Here is a 22698-nt window from a genome sequence, read left to right as displayed (position 1 = left end):
TGCTGCTCGAGATGCAGAACGCCATGAACAACATGATGGAGAACGGCCATGGCAACCAGCCCCTGTCTGTTAACAACCAGACTCCGCCCCTGTCCGCCGACGGCCCGTCCTCTCTCTCCTCCTCCACTTCTCCCCAGAGCAACCGATCTGAATCCAGCCCTGACCCCGAGCCGCCGGTCTCCATGGATACGAGCTCAGATTCTTCCAGTGCCATGGACATCGGGGAGGAGGAGGTCATTGGCACGGTCACCAGGGCCCACCAGGAGACGTTCATGTACAATCAAGAGCAGGTCAATGTGCCTTCAGAGGCCCCTGACAACCACGGCCATTTCACAGAGGTCTGGAACCTCCGGGTCAACACGTCCTCAACGTCCAATCAGAATTCTCTATCAAGCTGCATTGCGCAGGTGCCTGAGGGCTCTAGCCAACCATACAGTAGCGTCTGCCCTGTTCGACCAGCCTGTCAGAACGTGCCTTCAGCCACCTACAGCGTCCCGACGTGTGCCTGGGCCAACAGAATGCACCTGGTGAGTTATACGCATCTCGCTAAATGGCGCTGCTATTGGCGCTGCTGAAGTTCTTGACAGTTTATCTTTGTTACGTAGGTCTGTCCCATGAATACATCACCTCAAGTGGACCCCCAGAAGTCGGGTCACAGTATCTGGGAGGAGTTCTCCATGAGCTTCACCCCAGCCGTCAGGGAGGTGGTGGAGTTTGCCAAACGCATTCCCGGATTCAGAGATCTTTCTGAGCATGACCAGGTCAGCCTGCTGAAGGCCGGCACCTTTGAGGTACGAAATAAAAGATCTATAAATAAAGATTTACAACCCGGTTCTACAGCAGCCAAATCTGATGAACACGAAGGACCCGTCAGAACATGCATGTCTGTTTTAATAGGTGCTGGTGGTGCGTTTTACATCCCTGTTTGATGTGAAGGAGCGCGCGGTAACCTTTCTGAGCGGTAGAAAGTACAGCGTAGAGGCTCTGCGCTCCATGGGTGCTGGTGATCTCCTCAACTCCATGTTCGACTTCACGGAGAAACTGCAATCTCTCAACCTCAGCGAGGAGGAGATGAGTCTCTTCACAGCCGTTGTGCTGGTGTCTGCAGGTACTTACTGCTCTGTAACGTTTTAATAAAGAACAACAACCCTTTTTGGGGGATGCTGAGCGACATCTTAATTTAAAATTATTTTTCTAGTTATTGATACTTTCTGACAGATATCTGGTTTATTGTTAAAATCCCCATATCTGTTATTGAAAATCATTTGAATAAATTCCCCACAGATCGTTCCGGTCTTGAGAATGTCAACTCAGTCGAGGCGCTCCAGGAGTCTCTGATTCGAGCTCTTCGCAGTCTGATCACCAAGAATCATCCCAACGAGATCGCCATCTTCACCAAACTGCTCCTGAAACTCCCCGACCTGCGCTCGCTCAACAACATGCACTCTGAGCAGCTCCTGGCCTTCAAGGTCCACCCTTGACCACCCGAACCAAGGTCCACCCCTGGCCACCCAAAACCCGCCCCCAAAACTGTGGACCACCCCCCATCCACTTCCACAACCTGTCCGCTCGGCCGAGGAGAATCTGAGACTTTCCTAGTGAAGGTCTGTGTAGGGGGCAGGAACTGATGAAGTCATCGTACTGTAAACCATATCGCCTCCGTCTGTTCTAACGCACACCGCTCGCAGATGCAAACTACAAAGGTTTCGTTGTAGATGCTTACGAGAGTTTGTGCGATTGTGAGGCTCATGTGCACGTGGAGGCGCCTTGAATTTGTCTTTAGATTTATACCGTGTGTAATAAGTAACATGTTCACTGTCTTTGTAGTGTTTGTTTTCTGATCTTCTTCAGAAATTGGCTGCCTGGTCGTATGAAAGCTGTGTGCAGATGGTGGGTTATCCCCACAGCAAGCCTTGACATCCATTATGCTTGAAAGAAAAAAGCAACAACTGAAAATGGAAGAATGTGGAACAAGCTGCTAAACTGAGCTTTCCGACCGAAAGACGCACAAATGTTTCGCGGACAGATATATTTTTATAGTTTCATCTTCTTAAAATGTCTAGTAAATTGAAAATGGTTTGGCCTGAAACATTCAGAACAGAATTGAGTCACAGGAGCGCATTTCAACTGTTTCTATATTTATAACTGGATGAATAATAACACATGGTTTTATGGCAGATGTTTATGGACATGTACCGCGTATCGCTGAGCGCTGAGGTTTAATACTGCCAAAGATTGCTCAACCGGACTGTACGCTTGAAGTGTGTTGACCAACCATTCACATACTTGCCACATAAAGTATTTATCTTACAGCTATGGTGCGTATGTCAATAAAAGACACAATGTTTAATGATGCTACTAAACTTATGAAGAAACAATGTTTTATATAACTATAGGAGGCGTGCATTGACAAAACTATCCATATACTGATGACGTAATGCTGAGGACACACCCTAGCTGACACCTGAATATCTAAATGGTTGTAAAACACTTCCATGGTTTGGGGTAATTGTTTTCACTCAGATTATTGTAATTGATTCCAACAATGTAATTTATTAGTTGTTCTTCAAGCAAGCCTTAGTAAATGTTTGTGTAGAATTATTGCTTTCGTATCAGTAAACTGCATGCATAGTCATGAATCAGAGCACGCAGAGGAAATGGGAAAAAGGAAGTGATGTCATTGCTCCGGCAGTGCCTCACAGTGTGGATTGTTTTTTTGTCAGTCCTCTGCAGATGAGTTCTAATGTAAAACTGATGTATTAGACTATCTTGAGTTGTGTTTGGTGTTGGTGTTCGTGTGTGGGCTGCGGCTCACTCAGCATTGTGTTGCCATATTCCAGTCTGTTTTCTTCTGTGAAAGCATTGTAAGATAGATAGATTTATATATATATATATATATATATATGAAATACATAGAAAATAAAAACAGAGAAAACAAATGCTGAATCCTTTTGTTTTTTGTAATACTGTACATCTTGTTGTCATATCTACATGTCAGTAAAAGATGAATTATTCTCAAGTCAAATGCGTTTAAAATTAGATGCTCTCTGATAATATCCAGAAGTATGTGAAAACAAACTTATCCTTGAAAGAGCTTGACTTTAAACTAGATTTTTGTTCGCACAGAATATGAACTCATCTAAAGGATTATTAGGAACACCATACTAATACTGTGTTTGACCCCCTTTGGCCTTCAGAACTGCCTTAATTCTACGTGGCATTGATTCAACAAGGTGCTGAAAGCATTCTTTAGAAATGTTGGCCCATATTGATAGGATAGCATCTTGCAGTTGATGGAAATTTGTGGGATGCACGAAGCTCCCGTTCCACCACATCCCAAAGATACTCTATTGGGTTGAGATCTGGTGACTTTGGGGGACATTTTAGTACAGTGAACTCATGGTCATGTTCAAGAAACCAATTTGAAATGATTTGAGCTTTGTAACATGGTGCATTATCCTGCTGGAAGTAGCCATCAGAGGATGTGTACATGGTGGTCATAAAGGGATGGACATGGTCAGAAACAATGCTCAGTTGGCACTAAGGGGCCTAAAGTGTGCCAAGAAAACATCCCCCACACCATTACACCACCACTATTATTGCATTAATGAGAAATTGAACAGGTGTTCCTAATAATCTTTTAGGTGAGTGTATATAATAAATGGCAGACTAAAACATCACTAGTACTGAACAAGTTAGTCTTCTCTATTTTTTTTTAAATTTATTTAACAGATCGTTCTTGTTCACCCAATGTATAAAGTTTTTTGATTTTTAGATCTATTGTTAAGTATGTGACACAATACATAGGTTCATATAATCTGTTTTTATCACAGTTCTTTGGTGACCCCGAAAAATTCTGTCTAAAATGCAACCACAATATTGATAAAAAATATGAATAATCCTCTTGTTTAAGATTACTTAATAACAAAGGAGTAATTTTTACATCCTATTGGCTGCACTTGATTGCAACTTGCAAAAGGATGGGGTCTAAAAGTGATACTTGTGGCACTCCATACTATGCATGACGCAAGATGTATATAACATCTCATAATTGATAAAAACAATGTATTAGAATGGCATTATCCATGGTGCACTCAAACGCTGCACTAAGGCCTAGTAATACTAGATAAATGACATGAAACATCATAAGAACAACTTATGAAGTTTTCATTATCATTGAAGTTTTCATTCTGGGCAAAAACACAACAGCAGAAGAAGCTGTGTGGCAGCAGTAAGACACTCCTCATGTCCAGTTGCAATAACAGTTCCACAAATAAGACAACCATTAGTAAAAATCTACAGTTTGACAATAACAGAATTTCTAAAAATGGTCCAGGGCAAAAGTTTACATCCCAATGATTCTTAATACTGTATGATGTTACCTGAACAGTTACCTGAACATGTTTTGTCATAGTTGTTTAAGGGTTTCTTGTTTGTCATGAGTCATTAGACTGTGCAGTGATCTTCAAAACAATCACCCAGGTCCTCCACAATCTTTTTCAGGATATCTGGATATTTGACACATATCCAGCAGTAGCTGTATGATGTTGAGATTCATCTTTTTACCTTGAGGTCAATCAAGAGTTTTTGGTTTTGGTGTAAAATCAAATATATTTTATTTCCTGAAAAACATTATGTATTTTTAAATCTTCTGAAGGACATTAGTAAATGAAAAAATAAGAAGTTTAAATGAAACAATAACAATTTACAACAAAAGCATTTTCAGAGGTTTTTACATTTATCAAGATAGGTTACCACTAGAGCTTGGTAAAGAGCTGGGTAAATGCCTTGGGAATTGTAATCAGTTACTGACTAAAAACTACATGGCAAAATTTAAGATTTAACATGTTTTAAGTATTCTGATTACAAACTACTTTAAGATTACATTTGTTTACAAGTTTCTGTTTCCTCTTTACCTGGGGCCTGTATCATGAAGTAGGTTTAGGATTAGTTTGCACCAACCCTGGGTTTTAGGTCTAATCGGTGTTCATCGCCATGGTAACTTACGCTGCACGGCTAACCTGCTACACACAATAAGTATTTCTATGCGTTGCATTTTTTACATTCTTGTCTGTGGTGCAGAACATCTAGGAACACTTTCAGTTTCACTGTGTTGGGACAATTATTTTCTTTGTCCATTATAGAAACCTTCTATTAAACAGCTACAGTAAGATACCATACATTGACAGGTGACATCACATATCTTTTAAAACTGCTATTCTAATATTTTTTTGATCAAGTTATGCTTAGAATTCACCTAAATAATGAATCATACAGTAGGCTGTACATTTTAAAATGTATAAGAAGTTTTTAATACTTCAATGCCTACAACACTCCCTAATGCATCTGTGTTGTGTCAGTGCTTTAAGGAAGCAATCTAACGCATTAACTAATCTTAGCTTCAGGATCAAAGCTTGAGTTGACAAAGAAACCCCCTTCATGGTACCAACAAAACTTGATCAGGTTGGTTTGGTTTTGACAACCCAAGACTAATCCTGTAACCCTGAGTTTGTTCAGCCACATTCATGCTACAGGCCCCAGGTAAAAAAACTTTAACCACAAATACAAACACCACAGAAGGGTAAGCACAAACACTGTAAATACAATCACACACAAACAGGATTTAGCAAACACAGGACGTAATAATCAATTTTAAATAGACCGCAGATATGTAACCACTTACACAATAAATACATTTTTAAATTCTGATGATTTACATATTTTAAACATGATTTGATATTTTCAACATTTGACTTTGACAGAAGTTTCATACCTGAACTCATTAAGCGAACATAAAATTGTCCCAAAACACTCTTAAAGAGATGTAGTGTTCAATAAGCAAAAATACATCTCCATACAAAAGGAAAATATGAAAGCTCCCCAGCTACATCTCCATTTTAGTAGTAGGCTTGATTCTGTACAAAAGGATTTCCTTCAGTATGGCGGCCATGATTGTTGTCATTCTTCTCCTCAGATCCTCTCAAACTCTGTCAGGTTGGATGGAGATCATCAGTAGACAGATATTTTCAGGTTTCTACAGAGATGTTCAGTTGGGTTCAAGCTCAAGCACTCGCTGGGCCACTCAAGGACATAGACGGAGTTGTCCATAAGTCGCTCTTGCATTGTTTTATCTGTGTGCTTAGGACCATTGTCATGTTGGAGAATGAACCTTCTAGCCTGTGCGAAGTTCTGAATGTTCTGGGCTAGATTTTCATGATCATTATCCCTGTATTTTTGTGCATTGAGCTTTTCTTCTACTCTGACAAATGCGCACAAGCATTTACATTTGGTGTCTAAAACGGCGTGGAAAAAGGTGAGCTGCACAACTTTATCCTTTCCTTCCATAGCGCCTATAGGAGTTTGCGCTCCCTGAGCCACGATAGCCGTTTAGACAGTATATAAAAAAGGTATAAAAAGGATATATGGATTATCTGCATGGAAAATACCTTGCAATAAGTCTGCTACTATATTTATTTATGCTCTCCCTGTTGGAAACACCAGCATATGCTGGGTTAGGCATGTTTTAATGCTGGTTTGACCAGCTTAAACCAGCACAAATCAGCCTCATAACATACCAAACCAGCATACAATGGTTTTTCTTTCAACAGTGGTGACCATCTCGTCTATATTGGCTGATTGGTTCTTGTCACATGACCAGCAATGGGCGTGCGGCATTCTGGAAAGCTGAGGCGCCTAGAAAGATGGAACCATTGCTGCCTATCCGAGTGCGCTTGTTTGCATGGCAATATTTAAAAGAACGAATATGCGCGCTTATAAAATGTGAATCGCCCTTAACAGCAAAAAACTCGTTCTGTCTGATCGGCCCCTTATTCAACTGTTCAAAAACTACAATCAAGGTGTTCTCAGACCATGCCCCAGTAGATAATCTTCCTCAGCTTTCATGACTTCTCATTTCCTGGGGTTTATTCGATACAGATGCTGTTTAATTGGAAGATAATCTCCTGCATCAATGTCATTGACACATCAATGTAGTTTGGGATGGAACATCACAGAACAGGTAAGGACATTTAAAGGGACAGTTCACCCCAAAAAAAATATTCTCTCATCATTTACTTCCCAGTCAGATTGTTCTAAATCTGTATACATTTCTTTGTTCTGCTGAACACAAAGATATTTTGAAGAATGTTAGTAACCAAACAGATCTCATCCTCCATTTGCTGCTTTAGTAGGGGATGAGAGCTGTTTGGTTACGGACATTTATCCAAATATCACAGCTTTTCACTTATCGCTTTTCTGAAGTTCACATGAACAACCTCTCATGTTGTCATATAGTTATATATAAATTATCTGAATAACTCATCCGGATGAAAAAATACAAAACCACTTTTTAGTTAATAGATTGTTGACTTGGATTTTAAAAAAGTAAACTTCCTAATATATAAATATATATAAATGCTTGGTGCCTAAATGAGATTTAAAAAATGCAGCTAACTTACACAATAAAATAAAAACATGATTTTTTTAGTTATGGCTCAATAAAAATGAACCAACTGCAGTTTGATTGATATTGTGTGGAATGCTCAGTAAAAATAATCTAATTTTGGACCTTAACTCTTCATATATATTTAGCCTGTGTATAGAAGTGTCTTCATAAAGTTCTGCATAATCAACAATGTAAAGGGGTTTTTCGTAATATAACAGTACACAGAGCTGTGATTTATTCATTCCAGTACCAGCATCAAGTGTACATATTAAAAGCCCAAAATATGCAATATTGTTCCATAAATGTAGCTTCTTAAAACGTTAAAATATTTTATTTTAAAGTCTTAAATATTTTACACAGCATTGGTTTGGATAATTAGACACCCGTTTTGCTCCATGAATTTTTTTTGCAAGAAAACGACGGATACATTACACTTTTATACGTTTCAAATTATGTCATGAGCTTTTGATAACTGAACCAAATGTGCTCTACACAATTTTGCATGATTAAAAATCATTTTTTTTCTCGATATCTCTATTTGTGCCATTTTTGTGTGTAATGTAGTAAACTTGAAACAAACAGGAGCAGACACACAGTGACCGAAACAAAGGTACTTTTTATTTGAATAAATGTACAGCACACACTCTTTAACGGTAACGGCGCAGCTGCAGGGTGTTGCGTCTCTTCCAGGCGGCGCGACGAGAGCCACCGATGGTGAGGTGGAACTTGTGGCCCTTGCCCAGCCCTCGGCTCTTCTTGCCTGCAGATGTGAGACCGCGCATTTCCCTGTGCTTGTGCACAGCCTTGGTGATCCATTGAGTGTCGGGGTTGCGTCTGATGGCTTTGTGGAAGGTGTCGATGAGGATCACCTCAAAAAACTTGTATGTGGAGTCTTCACCCACCCAGTAGGAGTTGAGCACCCGCAGGCCTCCGCAGTGACGGCCAGCACGCTCCTAACAACAATGACAAGAGGAACAGAGCACTTACAAACCAGCACAACATAGCCAGAATAAAGCAGTATGTGGGATATTTACAAAGCAATTACATGTCAATGTAAAAACGGGGATTTGCAAACATAGATTCATACAATTTACAACATAGAAATTTGCTCAATACATTGACAACATGCATGAAAATAAAAACCTAGGGTATCTGTGTCGAGCACATTAGTGTGACGCTTTTTTTACTAGTCTATGAGGTTAAAGACTTCAAACTTCTGCAGAAACATACTCAAAACCACATGTAGTCTGTATTGTATATGTCTATACAGTGCTCAAGAAAACGGCTAGCGTAAAACATAATTGTTGTCTTGAGTACCACAACACTTCATGTTAGACACAAGTCAAATCAGAATAGTGTATAGTGCTTTTACTGAAGAAAGCGGACCAGATGAACCCTGACCCAATTAGTCCTTCCATCAAACTCTCTTGTGATCGACAACAAACCCCTGAATACAGCATAGGCCCATATGGGTTTACGTTTCTTTTTTGCAGTACAAAAAACGTCTTAAACCATTTGACGAGCTTAAAATCGTTATTTTATAATGCGTTATCGCCTTTTGTCATGTTAAGCTTAAAGGGATTTGTTTAAAATAGTTATCAGAACACGGATGACAATATCTTGAAGAAAGTGGGGCACTGAACAGCAACGTACCCATTCACTTCTATTGTATGGACACAAAAGGAATGCACGTCAATAGGTACAGTCACAGTCCAGTTTCAAAACATTCTTCTAAATATCTTTTGTGTTCTGGGTGAACTGTCACTTTAACTCTTTCACCGCCTTTGACGAGTTATCTTATTTTTAAAAAATGGTTCCCCGCCAAAGACGAGTTATTACGGCAATCAGTGTTTGTACTGTTGTACAGCAGGAGGCGCTATTACACATCTTTGGGAAAAAGTGCAGAATCCAAGAAATTCGAACGTTTATGTTTTAGCGGTTTTAATGATTGTTTTGAGTGTAATCTGGGTGGAATCTTTGACAAAAAAAACGTTAATTATCTCAGCTGTTTAATCTAAATGATGCATTTTTGAAGAAGCCCACCCACATCTACAGAGCGATACAAATTGAACAAATGAAGATAGAAGAATACGGTTTCTTTTGTTTAAAAGCAGAGACTCTGTTCTTTCATTTAACACATTGTTTGTCCATATATTCTTTACAGAAAATTTACTGTGAGCCATTGAAGTTGGGTGAAAATGTTAAAAAAACACTTGCAACTTTTTTTTTTAAAGGCTGGCGGGGAACGAGTTAACATCCAGATGTTGCAGTCACTTCTACAGTAAGAAAACCCTTCTGTACAGTAATTCAGTTCAATTCGTCAACAGTAACACACCAAAAACCAAGATTCATAACTGTGATGTTACACCATCATGACAGATCATAAGAGAGCGTACATCTGAATGTAGTGCAGTGACAGAGACGGCGTTCACGTACCTCAGCAACTGACTGCAGGCTGCGTGCAAACTTGATCTGGTTAACACCATGGTGCACGGGCTTGCCATAGGTGGCACCTTTTGGCACGGGGCGCTTTCGGCCTCCACGGCGCACACGTATGCGGTAAATGACGTAGCCTGTTTTGATGAAAGCACAAATGAATCAAGATACAAAGACTTGACAAAACTATGATGCTGTCAGCGCTGCAACTAGAAATCACCCTCATCCAGAAAGGACTACTTGCACACTTCCGTTCATCCAGTGCATGCTTTCAGACACAGGACGGAGGAGATGTGCAAGCGGTCTCATCACTCACCCTGTTTGGCCTTGTATCCCAGTCTGCGGGCTTTATCGGGTCGGGTGGGTCTAGGAGCCCGATGGAGAGATGATAACTGACGGTATTGCCAACACCGCACGCGAAGCAGAAACCGCATCACATCAGACTGCTTCTTCCTCCATAACTCCTGCATGTACTTGTACGCTCCCATGATGCCTCACCTATCAAAACAAACATTTAAATGAGCAAAACAATAACTATAGATGAAAAACAACTGACGCGAATAAATAGTGTCAACAAGTTGACAAATCAAACATGGGAAGTCATTTGACGTGTTTTAACAAGTGTAGCTTCAGTCGCTGGTACAACACAAATTACAGTTCAAGAGATGTGTAGCCACGACATATCGACTGCCACACACATGTGCTACACAACACACAATCATGTAAATAACCGTAACAACTGACACCGACAGCAAAACACTAGATTTCATTTGGATCTAAATAACATCCAGAAACGTGCAAGCGCGGGCATGACATTAGCACCGCTACTACTAAACTCTACAAGCGCGAAAATCATCTCAAAAGTCATCATCGCGAAAAAGAACGATATCGTCTGATCAATAACACATTCCGACACATACATGTGAATTCTGTGACTCGGATGACTTTATCTGATGTGTGATATTTGTTGGATTCTAGGTTTAGAAAACGGATAAGGTCTCGCTTACTTGATGGCGTACAAACCGGAAAGAGAGAGGAAAATTACCCACAATGCTTTAAAAGAACGCGACGGCGGCTTCCCCCCTCCGCTGGCAAGGAGTTGTGGGAAATGTAGTTTTGTGCTGTTAAACTTTATCAGAGTAGAAACAAATTAGAAAACAATATGTGATTCACTTTAAAACATTTTTAATTCTGTGCCAAAGAACGCGCTGATATTGTACGCTCCGTTTTCTCGAGGATGAGACTGAGCGGATGTGACGTTTAATACCGGCGCCGTTCGCGCACAGAGATGGTAAAAGTCTTTTTATTTTCAGACTTTTAACGATTATTAGTAAACGTTGTTGTCTCTTAAATGTCCTTGGACGATTAAACTGCCTAAGGTAAGTTACTAGTTGTCAAGTTATACGTTAATTACTCATAAATTTAATGTAAGCAGGTTTTGTCTGAACGCAGGACAGTTGGTTCATTTCTTTCTGTTGACAATAATCACTAAAAATAAAACATTGTGTGATTAAATATAAATCAAGTATGATATGAGGTATATTTTGATATGTTAGGATTTTCTACACTTCTACACAAACGTGGAGTGAATAATGTACATAATTTACTCATACAATAATTAACTTACTGTAATCTGTAAAACTATAGTTTTTCCCGAATTTGATCATTTGCTTTTAAAATAATGCAAATATGATATTGGATTTTAATAATTGTCTTTTTCCTGTGAAATAAGTTGTGATGTTTGTGTGTGTTTCAGTGATGGGTAAGGGCTGTAAGGTTGTGGTTTGTGGCATGACGTCAGTGGGCAAAACGGCAATCCTGGAGCAGCTGCTGTATGGTACTCACTCTGTAGGTATGTGTCAGTCTGCAGGTACACAACTGTTATTGAAAAGTTTCTGTATGCGATTCATTATAAAATACATATTTTAATTACATTAAAGGAAGAGTTCACCAAAAAAATGAAGATTCTGTCATCATTTACTCACTCTCGAGTTGTTACAAATCTGTATTTTTGAGTGAACTATCCCTTTAAAAATGAGCAATATTTTACCAAGAATACTGTATGTGCTTCATTATTAAAGTGTATTGTATTTGTCATGTTCGTGAAAGGGTTAGTCTCGATGTCCATTAAACAGGACTGTTTGTTTTCAGGTGCAGAAACCAGTGACACTCAAGAAGACATATATGTGGCGTCTGTGGAGACGGATCGTGGTGTGAGGGAACAGTTACGTCTCTATGACACGCGAGGGCTGCGTGATGGTCTGGATTTACCCAAACACTTGTTCTCCGTGGTTGATGGTTTTGTGTTGGTCTACAGCGTGGACAGTCTGGACTCCTTCAGAAAAGTCGAGCTCCTGAAGAAAGAAATAGACAAGTCGCGAGACAAAAAAGAGGCAGATGACCAGCGTTTTTCAAGCATTAGACTTCCATTCCTTTCCCCAGAATGCTGCTGACCGTGTTTGTGTGTGCAGGTGATGGTGATGGTGTTGGGAAACAAGTGTGACCTGCGGGAGCGTCGGCAGGTGGATCAGGAGGCGGCGCAGCAGTGGGCTCGGGGGGAGAAAGTCAAACTGTGGGAGGTGAGCGTGACGGAGAGAAGCTCTTTAATCGAACCCTTCACCAGCCTTACCAGCCGCCTGACGCAGCCTCAGAGTAAATCCTCTTTCCCTCTGCCCGGCCGCAAGAGCAAAGGAACGCCCTCCAATGACATCTGAACCCATTTAAGACGTTTCAGGGCAAGTCAGCAGCGGCTCTATTTGTATTCAGGAAGGAGGGCAATAAAACGAGTAGTATAGATCAACTGTATAATACTCTAATATTTGATTGAGTTGGTTTGCTATCAAGCGTCAACCTCCTAATTTTTGGTCATGATATTGCATACTTTATATTCTGCGTGAAATGTGTCGGCGAAACTGATCCAGGTTTAGTCATTATTCATACTCCACCCCTGAAGTTCTCATTTCCAAAATGCTAAATTTCTGTAAATACATTTGGATGTTTTACTTTGTGTATTTATTTGCAACTATTCTTCTTCTCCAAAATGATTTAAATGACTGTTGTATAGTAACCTTTTTCTAGTACATTCACAATTATTGTAAACAATTATTTTAAATGAACGGTTTGATTAAATGAAATAAAGTTGATTTATCTAAATTCAGGAGGCACATGATCATGTAATCCAACCAATTCGAGTGGAGAATAACTGTCGCTCACCTTGGTCACGTGACAGTCGGGGAATCTATCCCAGTTAAAGTGGGAGGGTCCGTTGTCATCCATATAAAATACGATTTTGGGATGAAATGTGTTCTGAACATGTTCTAAACAACAGTCAACAGCAGTACAGTGTGGTAAAAATTAATCATTATCATTACTGCTGAGGAACATAAAACTTCCCGTTTCAGCAGACAAGAGCTGCTGTAAAAATCTTGTCATATCTTGTGTCCGCAAAATTTGTAGTCAGCAATTTATTCCCTTAGATTACACATTTCTAGTTACGTAATCTGACACTTTTTGATTACATTTGTTTACAAGTGTCTGTTTTATCTTTACCTGGTGTATCTAGGTGTCCACAACCCTTTTCTTGTTAAATTTAAAACATTAAAATGATATTACATTTTAAAAGTACTAGAAGTTAGTCAAATGCCTTTATACTGAATGACTGCAGTACAAGAGCACATATTGTTACAATAAAAGTAGTTAAAGAATAGAAAAAAGGCCATTTAGAGTAGATATCAAGTGTAGATACCATATAATATAATTGAATTGAATATAATTAATATAATAATTATTTACATTCATAAATACCTGCATTTATTATAGCCACTTTAATAATAGTAAATGCAAATGTTCACAACAGAAAGACTGTCTTACAAATGACAGGTTCACAGAACTTCACACAATCCCAAAACAACAAAAGTTGTGAAAGATCAAGTTTATCACCCGCCTGCGCTTGTGATTATTTTATGCGAAATCCAATTTAAACAATGGCGAATACATCAATATTTTTCAGACGTATTACCTTTATGAACAAAATTGTGTAAATAGATTATATATAATGTGAATGCAGGGCACGGACAATTCAGCTATTGTAGTTTCGCAATGAATATTATGATTTACACTAGATTTACATATATACATTTGGCAGATGCTTTTATCCAAAGCGATTTACATTGCACTAAACTGTACATTTGAAGAATTACACTGTTCCTGAACAATAGTAGCAAACATAAATGCCTGAAAACAAAAATATTTGAAACTCACTGGTTGGTTGTCTGAACAGTTAAGGGGCTTTAACATAAAATAAAGAATAATATGCAATGTAATTTGTAACAAAATAGTAACTGCACTCTGTTTACAAGTATTTTAAAATGTAATGTAATTCTATTACAAGTATAAGATTGTTGTAATCTGATTACGCAATCCAGATTAAAAGTAATCTGTTATTAGGCAGCTGTGAGTATGATAACGATTTGTGTTTTATGTACTACATGATCGACAAGGCTAATAAAGCAAATAAACATGTTTACATGACTTTAAAGCGGTTAACTGCAGGTATGAAGTGCCCAACCAACCCTTTACTGTATAATCTAAACGTTTAAATCTGGAAGGTTTTATTTCACAACAAATATTTTCAGAGTTATTGTGGATTAAAGAATTATTGAGTGACAGCTAAACACATTCATGTGATCTGAACTGCTTTATTCCTTCACTATCATAATCAGTTTGAGTTGTGACATACCAAATCTCTCTTTCTAAACTTTGCCTAAATATGGTTCAATATTTTTTCTTTTGCTCTGGAATAAGGTGATTTTTTCATGTTAAGTAAGCGACATTTAAACAAACATGTTAAGTGCAAATTCATGTAGATGCATCGCGCACTCACTACTTATGAAAAGATTCAAGGCGATGAGAGAAATTTGTTTTGTGATCACAATTCTATTGCAAACCTTGTGAATGATGGTTTTGTTTAGTATGTTTTTAAAACGATTGAGCATTCTTTGTGAAATTATTCATCCACTTGTGCATGTTTCTCCACACCTGTCACTGTTACGACGAGTTGCGTTTCAGTGATAAGTAAGAGCGAAATCATCTGTGGTCCAATCCTGGGCACATTCATCTTATTTTCTTCAATATTCTGTAATTTTATCACTTTAGCACACTTATCTGGATAATATTTCCTATTTAACACACGGCCAGCCCTACAATCAGCATTGGCAGTAAAGAGGCAGTGAAACGGTGTACACCAATGAAAACTTTAATATTGGTATGGAAAACAAGTGAAAGAATCTTACTGTAGGCTCATGCTGCGATTTCATTTGACAAGAATGAAGACACTTCAACTAAAATTAATTTACAACAGGAAGACAAAGAAAGCACTTTCAAAACAATGATGCTACTTGAGCCAAAGCAACAACAACAACAACCAAAAGTGTTTAAAAATAAAAGACCAAAAACGTTAATTCCACCATAAAATCCACCCTGTATATATAGCCCTCCCCGTCCCATCCCACCCGACTGACGTCTCCACGCGCTGCAGTGAATTATGTGGCGTAACGTTTCGTCCACTGTTTGGCTATCCTGTCGTGTTCTGGTCTGTTGGTTGTGTATTGTGTGGCGATGCTTCCTACCAGAGGATCAGCTGGAAGAAAGACGTCATCAGGTTAAAAACACACTTTCAGAAGCATTAGTGGTGTGTGTCTACACCGGCACATGCTACATTTATCCATATTGCTGGTGGCACTGCATTTTGAGATTGCCCCATTCATAAAAGATGCAGAACTAAACTGAAAGTTCCTCAAGACCGCCACTAGGGGACAAATTCCGTCACTCGTGCAGTGAAAGGGCAGCTTAAGAGATCCTCAAGCAGTAAAAGTAGGAAATAAACTGTTCGACAAAGGTCACATCTAAAGCGAAAAAAAGATACTATTCTATGAAGCATCATCACGACCCTAAAGTAGTTTTTAATGTGTGAGATATCAGCTGCATTTTATTGGGTTAAAATAAAGCAAAGGGCAGTTTCCAATCAGCACTTTTAGTGAGCAAACGGGCTCGACTAACGTCAGAGTTTGGATGAAGTGAACGCGGTCTTATGAACCCGGGTCCGCACCTGCAAACTGTACCCAAGTCAGCTAAAAAAGGGAGGTCTGGGATGCCAGGGATGTGAACTCCAGGACACTTCGCTGTTGATATGAACACACTCGTACCAAATCATAGAAGTGAAAGGCTATTAATGCCGTATTACTTGGTCAAAGCGTGTGCTTGTTTGCATTCGACTCACTTTTCTGACGAGCGTGACTGATGCGCTCCGATCAGAGAGCTGTAGGTCTCATTTCTGTTCGCCTTCAGCATTCTTAAAGGCATTCGCAGTACATTCGTAAGACGAAAGTGGCATTATGTACTGAAGATTTGGAATCAAAACTAACGGTTAAAAAAAAAATTATAAAACAAGCAATGTTATGCATTTTGCAGCGTTCTCCTGCGTAATCGTTACAAGCGACAGGGTAAACAGCTGCAGGCTTGACGCAAACATATATACGAACACAGTCCACCGGGGGCAGTGGGGAGCAATCCAACTAAATGTCAAACCAACCTAAGTCACATGATCAGTTCTTATCAAGCACATTGATTTTCTTCTCTCAGATTCTACAGCAGTGCATCTCCAGCATACAGAAGAAAAATAAATTGTTGAAATCATTAAGCAGTAATTGAATGTATGCAGTACTATACATGTGCATGAAGTGTCTGTATACATGCTCACACCTGTAACTGCGTCTCATTTGATCTAGGTCAAACGTGTTGAGCTTCAGCACACGGACGAACACTGTAGCTTCAACCTTTGACCAGCAGACCCAAAGTGTTAAATTGTCTCTTACCAGGGTTACAGTCTGTGAGCAGCGAGCAGATGGACAGCAGGACTTTTGAGATGGTGAGCGCTGGACTCCAGTTATCTTTTAAGATGTCTAGACAGATCACACCCTGACTGTTGATGTTACAGTGATAGATTCTGGTGCGAAACGTCACCTGAGAAAACAAAACACACAAATCTTTCAAACCTGGACCCTTGAACACATCATCAGAGATGGTTTGGCAATGCTGTGTGCGTTTGGCCCGTGTGGAACCATCAACAACATGTCCTGACTGACCTTGGGTGGTTTGAAGGGATAATCTGGGGTGAATGCGATATCTAAGAAGAAAACTCCTCCTTCATACACTGAGCCCGGAGGACCCAGAATAGTGGATCTCCACTCATAGATGTTGTCTCCTTTAGGCCCGGCACTGAAAACCAAACACACATCTGACTTCTGCTGTCACTACAGATCCATGACATTTACTCGCATCACATCATTATACTGGAAGTAGTAAAACAATCATTCTTTTAGCGGTGCGAATACAAATGTTAAGATGTATGAATATCATAAATACACAAATAACCTCAAAACAAACTATAACCTATTGATCAAACGAAATCATGACGACAACATTAAAGGGATGGTTCACAAAAAACTAAACATTAACCATGTTAGGGAAATGTTTGAGAACGGTGCCTAAAGCTTTTCATTATAACAGGGCTTCTATGAATCTGTTTTGTGCTCTAAAGCTTCAACCACAACATCATCATAGTACACACAACAGATCAGTTCTGAGTAATGTAGAAACTGGCTACATGAATCTAGTTAGTGAAATTAAGCAGCTGTGCATGAAGAACAGCAGTCACAATATCAGATTGACACGACTCCATTATCATGAACAAAAGAGTTCACAGGGATGGTTTCATTACAATATCTATCGAAATTCAATGACGATTTCAGTCAAAACGTGTCTTTCAATTTGTAGTAAGACTGCAGCTACACAAGTGGTCATCACTTTTACTAAATATAAAACCAGGTTGATGTTCAGAAGAGGAGGAACACACATGAGCAGGGAGACTTCACCACAAACTCTTCCTGTGACACTGTCTGAGCGTAACACGCATCACACCACTCTGTGTCATTTCCATCCACACGCCTTTGTGTTTCACAACACAACTGCATTAACACACACACACAGGCAGTGATGCGGTCAGTAACACACTGATGATTCTTTCTGCCGACACATTCATCTCACAAGCTCTAACACCAAACTAAAGCCAGAAGAAAACTAATTACTTGATAACACCGCGTATGATACGTAATATGATCAATTCAATATACACACAATATTATATTAATATCATACAATATTGTATATTACAATATGCAGACAAATTCAATATGTTGTGCACCTGTAATAGTGAGGGGGAGAGGATCTCTGTCTGAAATCATGTCAGCAACACCACGACTGAATGACATTACTGATCAATGTTGTACATCAAACCTAAAACTCAAGTAATTAACAGGGAATAACCCAAATTAAAGGATTGTAAAAATGTGTGTGCATTGAAAGTGTTGAGCAGATTCTCTGTCCGTCAAACACCTGAAGGCCTGTTGCACAAGCCGGATGAACAAACTCCAGGTTGCAAAGCAGGTTTCAGGTTGACAAAACCAGACAAACCCAACCTGGTTTAGACATTCTTATAAACGTCTTATCTAGAGTCCATGAGGCTCGTGCACCTGAAAGTATGACACGTGCGGAAACATCCAATCCCACGGAACATCATCAGATTGATGAACTTCAGACGCAATTCACTTTTCTGTTGGAGATCATGAAAGAAATCTCATGAATTAAAACATTCACAGGCAGGAATAAACACTGCTGCAGAGAAAGTTTGAGAACATGACTATTAACTATCAATACAAGCAAATCAACTAAATTTAAATATTTGATAAGTTTGCAAAAAGATCAGATGAAAACATGTGTTCTTCATTAGTTTAAAATGCTTTATATACTGACGATTGTTTTTAAACATACTACAGTATATAGTTATATTCATTGCAAATCCATATAAATCAACTCATGTAATTAGGAGTTATACATGATTATAATCAATAAAAAATACAATAAACAATTATCAGCAAAAGATTTCCCCTCTATCATCTTATCACTTAAAGTTATTTTTTTAATCTGAGCGAGAGATACAAGGGGAGCGGCTTCACAGAGTCACATATACGTCGCTTTTCTCACAGCTGATTGGTCCAGTTTTGGTTTGCAATCTCTAACCCAGAATTAAATCTGCTCTGGAGAAGATAGCTGTGTAGTTTAAGTTACCAGCCGCTCTAAACCAATCCACCTTCTTGAGCCCAAAATCTCAGAGTATGCTCAAACTAAACACAAACTTATTCGAGTATAAACCCAAACCAGCTTTGTGCAATAGGCCTCTGATGTGTGTTAAATGTGTGAAGGTTCAACACTCCAAACTCTCTCACAATACTTTGATCGGTCTGCACAAAACCACATCAAGTATGTGACATATCTACATTAGAATTCTGATTATTTAAATCATTAAATGTTTTGGTCTTCGTTTAAAGACCAGACGCCATTGATGAAGCATCTTACCTCATTAAAACTACACGGTCGACTTGTGATTCATACTTAAAGGAACGGTTCACCCAATCATTTTAATTCTATCATCATTTACTCACTCTCGGGATGTTACAAATCAGTATAAATGTATTAATGTTACTACAACAAAGACATTTATACAGATTTGGAACAACCGGAGAGTGAGTAAATGACAATTTCCATTTCTTGGTGAACTATCACTTTGAATATGAGCCAATAAGAGCTCAACAGATGTGAACTTCAGTACTCTGAAAATCATCTCAGTGACACCACAAGAAAACATTTCTGCACAACTCCAACACAAATACTTCACTGAAGATGAACAAATATGTCTTAACATACTTTCAAAAGTTGTCACAGTAACACACAGGCAGTAATGTGATGCATCAGGAACACGCGCGCACACAATCTGCTCCATCACACGCCAAAGGCACACAACAAGCAACACGAATATACAATCATGATGTGCTGTCAAACTAGCAAAAACAATACTGTTCTAAAGACAAAAGGCCAGAGAGGCTTCTTAACCCCCCCGAGAAGACGGACATGAAGACGGTTGGGAAGCACTGGTTACGTCACAACTTAACAAGAGGACATAGATCACCAGAGTTATGGGTTTCTACATAAATATGTCACATGTCCCATAACTAGACAAACTAGTCAACAGAGACAGCAAACAACAATGAATGAAAACAGTTCTTCAAGAGAAGTGTGAGGAAGTTTTTTCTTTACCTGCAGTTTGGAGGAGGGTCCAACATGATGTCAGCCAACTCTTTCTGAATCCTGAAAGACAACAGTCAAAAGATTTCTATGAGTTTAGAACTTCATCATCAATCAGTTGTGTTCATTACACTGAGAAAGGTTCATCTATACTCCGTGTTTGTCTTAGAGCTCGCTGTAACAAATTGCAGATACACTTGACTGTATTCTTGTATATTATTCTGTTATTGTGGTGATGTCAATGTTTTAGTGTATATTTAGCTCAAGTAAACGGTGTATTACAAATAAACAATTTTTTTTTTTTTTTTATATATTGCGAAAACAATTTTCCTATTGTCACCGTCGGAACGTTCTAGAAATGTCTGTAGCACAGGGACAGTGGGATGAAGCGATGATGGGTGACCGTCTGGAACTTGGTTGGCGAGGACAGTATTAGTCATCAAAGACAGAAAACGTACACTTGTGAAGTTTTGGACGACTCGTTTTCTGTTAATATTGTGTTAAACTGTACTGAACCAGTACTGAACCTTACCAGTTCTGCATTCAAGTAAGAATACCACAAAGAATAAAAAAAAAAAGTTTTTTGTGATGATAAAAAAAATTGAATTTCATATTCAGCATGTTAAACTTCATAAAGAAACATTAATGTGAAAAAATAGGTTACATAGATGTCTACTGTGACACCTATTGTATCTGCTCAGTTTTTGTAGGCAGTGAGATGTAACCTGTGTGCTAATGATATCCCACAATCCTGTGCGTGCGTTTCAGAGAATAGAACAGTTGAAATAAAGCAATGCCATTTTTTTACGATTTGGTGTAAGTGGTGATGGGATCACTCAGGGGCTGAAGCTCAAGTGAAAGGATTGATCATGAACTGGAGGTCCGTCTCACACCAGTGAACACACTGCCTGTGTGTGTAGCTGTGGGTTTAGGACACAGACACCTGGTGATGTCTTCTCACCTCTTAGCGCTGGTGGACAGGAGTTTGGAGGTCTTGCTCATGTTGACTCGGTTCTCTTTCTTTCTGCCGGGCGTGTCTTTGTCCTGCTGATGGCCGGAGGACGATGAGGATGATGAAGAGGATGAGCTGGCACGCGAGTCCTCATCCGACATGCTCCCGATCTGCAGCAGACAAACAAGATGCAACAACGAATCATGAAATAATGTGTAAAGATGAAACCATGTAACACTCGATAAATGTATCAATTGTAACAATTAAACAAACACAAATAAACAATTAGTCGCTGTAAGGTCCGTGTAACGATTAATCACTGTAACGCTGTCCTGATGTAATGAAGTGTTGGAGATTAATAGATGTAACGCGATATCGATGTGTTTGTCTCGATGACCTTTAACTCCACATGAACGCGACGCGATCCCCGCGCGACATTACGACACGTTTCACACCAAAACACCAGCAAAGTCACATCTACACGATTAAATGTGAATATAACCTCATATTCACGAGACTAACACGAGCGACAGATGGATGCGGTAAAAAAACAAAGTAAACGCATCGATGTGTCTGATCTGAGATCAATCAATCCGTCGTTTAATATCGACACGTTAATAGTTTTAACGCACAACACGTGCGCAACAGTCTACATAATCACTTATCGTAACGTTGTGAAGTAAATGAAAGGTTTTAAAGGCTCGTGTACCTCTCTTTGTGTCCGTGGACGCGCGTGTCTCTCAGAGCGGAAGTGCTGCTGCAGTCACATGCGCGCGCTCGCGCTCGCGCTCCAAGCACACACACATGCACGCCCACACATTCACAAACATACTTATTTCTGTCGACTTGTTCAATTCAAGGCGTTGTTTCATTTATGTAAAAGTGGTTATCTCATATCCTGAAACTATATTCGATACATTGAAAACAAAAACGTCAACAGTGTCGACAAACAATAATCCAAAACCATATACCACGGTATAAAAACCGAAAAATTAAAAGGTCAACCAACCGCACTGATACCCTTCTCAGTTTAATTTAAACCATTAGTATATTTGTCTGATCCATCACAGCCTCTATGAATTGATGGTTTCCCAGAGATTACAGGACCAAATTTTATTTATATTAGAACATTTACCCTTTATTTTCCTCACTGTTTATTTTGTGTAATGTTTGTTGTAAACACTTTAAAGTCACATCTGCAGATAGTTTGGTCTGAAATTGCAAATGACTTTCAGCTATTCTCTATAGTCCAGTGTTCTTAACAACACAAAATCATGTGTGAGTCAGACATGCACACGCAAAGAAGAAAATGAACACACATGGTTAGTGAGAGACCTCTTCACTCAATCCTCCTTCAAATGTTAAACATTTCAAAGCATTTAAATTTATGGTTTGCTAAAAAAGTGAATCATCATTTAAGTAAACCTGTATCTGAGTCTTTCTTAAGTGGAACACACAAGAAGATATTTTGAGAAATGTCTCTGTGTTTTTTTTTCATAAATGGATGTCAATGGTGTTCAGTCTTGTTTGCCCACCAACACTTTTAAACTCTTCTTTTGCGTTTCGATGAAGAAAGAAAGTCAGACCTTTTGACTTGACATGGGTGCGAGTAAAAAGTGAAAGACTTCCCATGTTGAAGTAAATCTCTGATTTTAAGTCCAAGTGTCAA

The 22698-nt window shown here is 39.1% G+C and overlaps 4 protein-coding genes across 5 annotated transcripts in view; 2 read left to right on the top strand and 2 right to left on the bottom strand.

Moving 5' to 3' along the window:
* nr1d2b (nuclear receptor subfamily 1, group D, member 2b) overlaps positions 1-2939 on the top strand; it is a 6105-nt gene extending 3166 nt beyond the window's left edge. Inside the window, exons 5-8 of the mRNA XM_056742000.1 lie at positions 1-527; positions 606-791; positions 898-1108; positions 1285-2939. The exon at positions 1-527 is cut by the window's left edge and continues 42 nt beyond it. Coding sequence (XP_056597978.1) covers positions 1-527; positions 606-791; positions 898-1108; positions 1285-1481 — 1121 coding nt within the window. The 3' untranslated portion in view covers positions 1482-2939. The remainder of the gene's footprint in view (positions 528-605; positions 792-897; positions 1109-1284) is intronic.
* Positions 2940-8040: 5101 nt separating this feature from the next.
* Positions 8041-10997, bottom strand: rpl15 (ribosomal protein L15). 2 transcript variants are annotated; one of them, XM_056741732.1, is made up of 4 exons: positions 10888-10997; positions 10197-10378; positions 9881-10017; positions 8041-8397 (listed from the first exon to the last, which is right to left on the bottom strand). In XM_056741732.1, exons 2-4 carry the CDS (start codon positions 10366-10368, stop codon positions 8092-8094), a joined length of 615 nt encoding a protein of 204 aa, XP_056597710.1. In that variant the 5' UTR covers positions 10369-10378; positions 10888-10997; the 3' UTR covers positions 8041-8091. The 2 variants fall into 2 exon arrangements, with proteins under 2 accessions (XP_056597710.1, XP_056597711.1); XM_056741733.1 differs by lacking the exon at positions 10888-10997 and adding an exon at positions 10801-10819.
* Positions 10998-11128: 131 nt separating this feature from the next.
* Positions 11129-13033, top strand: nkiras1 (NFKB inhibitor interacting Ras-like 1). The gene is made up of 4 exons (XM_056741734.1): positions 11129-11259; positions 11637-11732; positions 12032-12273; positions 12352-13033. Exons 2-4 carry the CDS (start codon positions 11639-11641, stop codon positions 12592-12594), a joined length of 579 nt encoding a protein of 192 aa, XP_056597712.1. The 5' UTR covers positions 11129-11259; positions 11637-11638; the 3' UTR covers positions 12595-13033.
* Positions 13034-15118: 2085 nt separating this feature from the next.
* ube2e1 (ubiquitin-conjugating enzyme E2E 1) lies at positions 15119-21836 on the bottom strand. Its single transcript, XM_056741722.1, has 6 exons — positions 21739-21836; positions 21039-21199; positions 20090-20140; positions 17023-17155; positions 16753-16900; positions 15119-15518 (listed from the first exon to the last, which is right to left on the bottom strand). Exons 2-6 carry the CDS (start codon positions 21188-21190, stop codon positions 15421-15423), a joined length of 582 nt encoding a protein of 193 aa, XP_056597700.1. The 5' UTR covers positions 21191-21199; positions 21739-21836; the 3' UTR covers positions 15119-15420.
* Positions 21837-22698: the final 862 nt, after the last annotated feature.

Source organism: Triplophysa dalaica, chromosome 25 (genome assembly GCF_015846415.1).
Source record: "Triplophysa dalaica isolate WHDGS20190420 chromosome 25, ASM1584641v1, whole genome shotgun sequence".
NCBI classification, from domain to species: domain Eukaryota; kingdom Metazoa; phylum Chordata; class Actinopteri; order Cypriniformes; family Nemacheilidae; genus Triplophysa; species Triplophysa dalaica.
Note: the sequence above shows the minus strand (reverse complement) of the source record. Positions and strands in the feature narration are given on the sequence as shown.

What these genes read in the sequence shown, in the direction of transcription:
- rpl15 (XM_056741732.1), bottom strand. Translation starts at nt 10,368, where the DNA reads ATGGGAGCGTACAAGTACATGCAGGAGTTATGGAGGAAGAAGCAGTCT. An exon ending in GGGATACAAGGCCAAACAGG is followed by an intron (nt 10,018 to 10,196) that starts GTGAGTGATGAG and finishes TCATCAAAACAG; the next exon opens with GCTACGTCATTTACCGCATA. An exon ending in GCCTGCAGTCAGTTGCTGAG is followed by an intron (nt 8,398 to 9,880) that starts GTACGTGAACGC and finishes CATTGTTGTTAG; the next exon opens with GAGCGTGCTGGCCGTCACTG.
- nkiras1 (XM_056741734.1), top strand. Translation starts at nt 11,639, where the DNA reads ATGGGTAAGGGCTGTAAGGTTGTGGTTTGTGGCATGACGTCAGTGGGC. An exon ending in GTATGGTACTCACTCTGTAG is followed by an intron (nt 11,733 to 12,031) that starts GTATGTGTCAGT and finishes GTTTGTTTTCAG; the next exon opens with GTGCAGAAACCAGTGACACT. An exon ending in AGTCGCGAGACAAAAAAGAG is followed by an intron (nt 12,274 to 12,351) that starts GCAGATGACCAG and finishes TTGTGTGTGCAG; the next exon opens with GTGATGGTGATGGTGTTGGG.
- ube2e1 (XM_056741722.1), bottom strand. Translation starts at nt 21,190, where the DNA reads ATGTCGGATGAGGACTCGCGTGCCAGCTCATCCTCTTCATCATCCTCA. An exon ending in GACCCTCCTCCAAACTGCAG is followed by an intron (nt 17,156 to 20,089) that starts GTAAAGAAAAAA and finishes TTTGGTTTTCAG; the next exon opens with TGCCGGGCCTAAAGGAGACA. An exon ending in ATCCCTTCAAACCACCCAAG is followed by an intron (nt 16,901 to 17,022) that starts GTCAGTCAGGAC and finishes TTGTTTTCTCAG; the next exon opens with GTGACGTTTCGCACCAGAAT.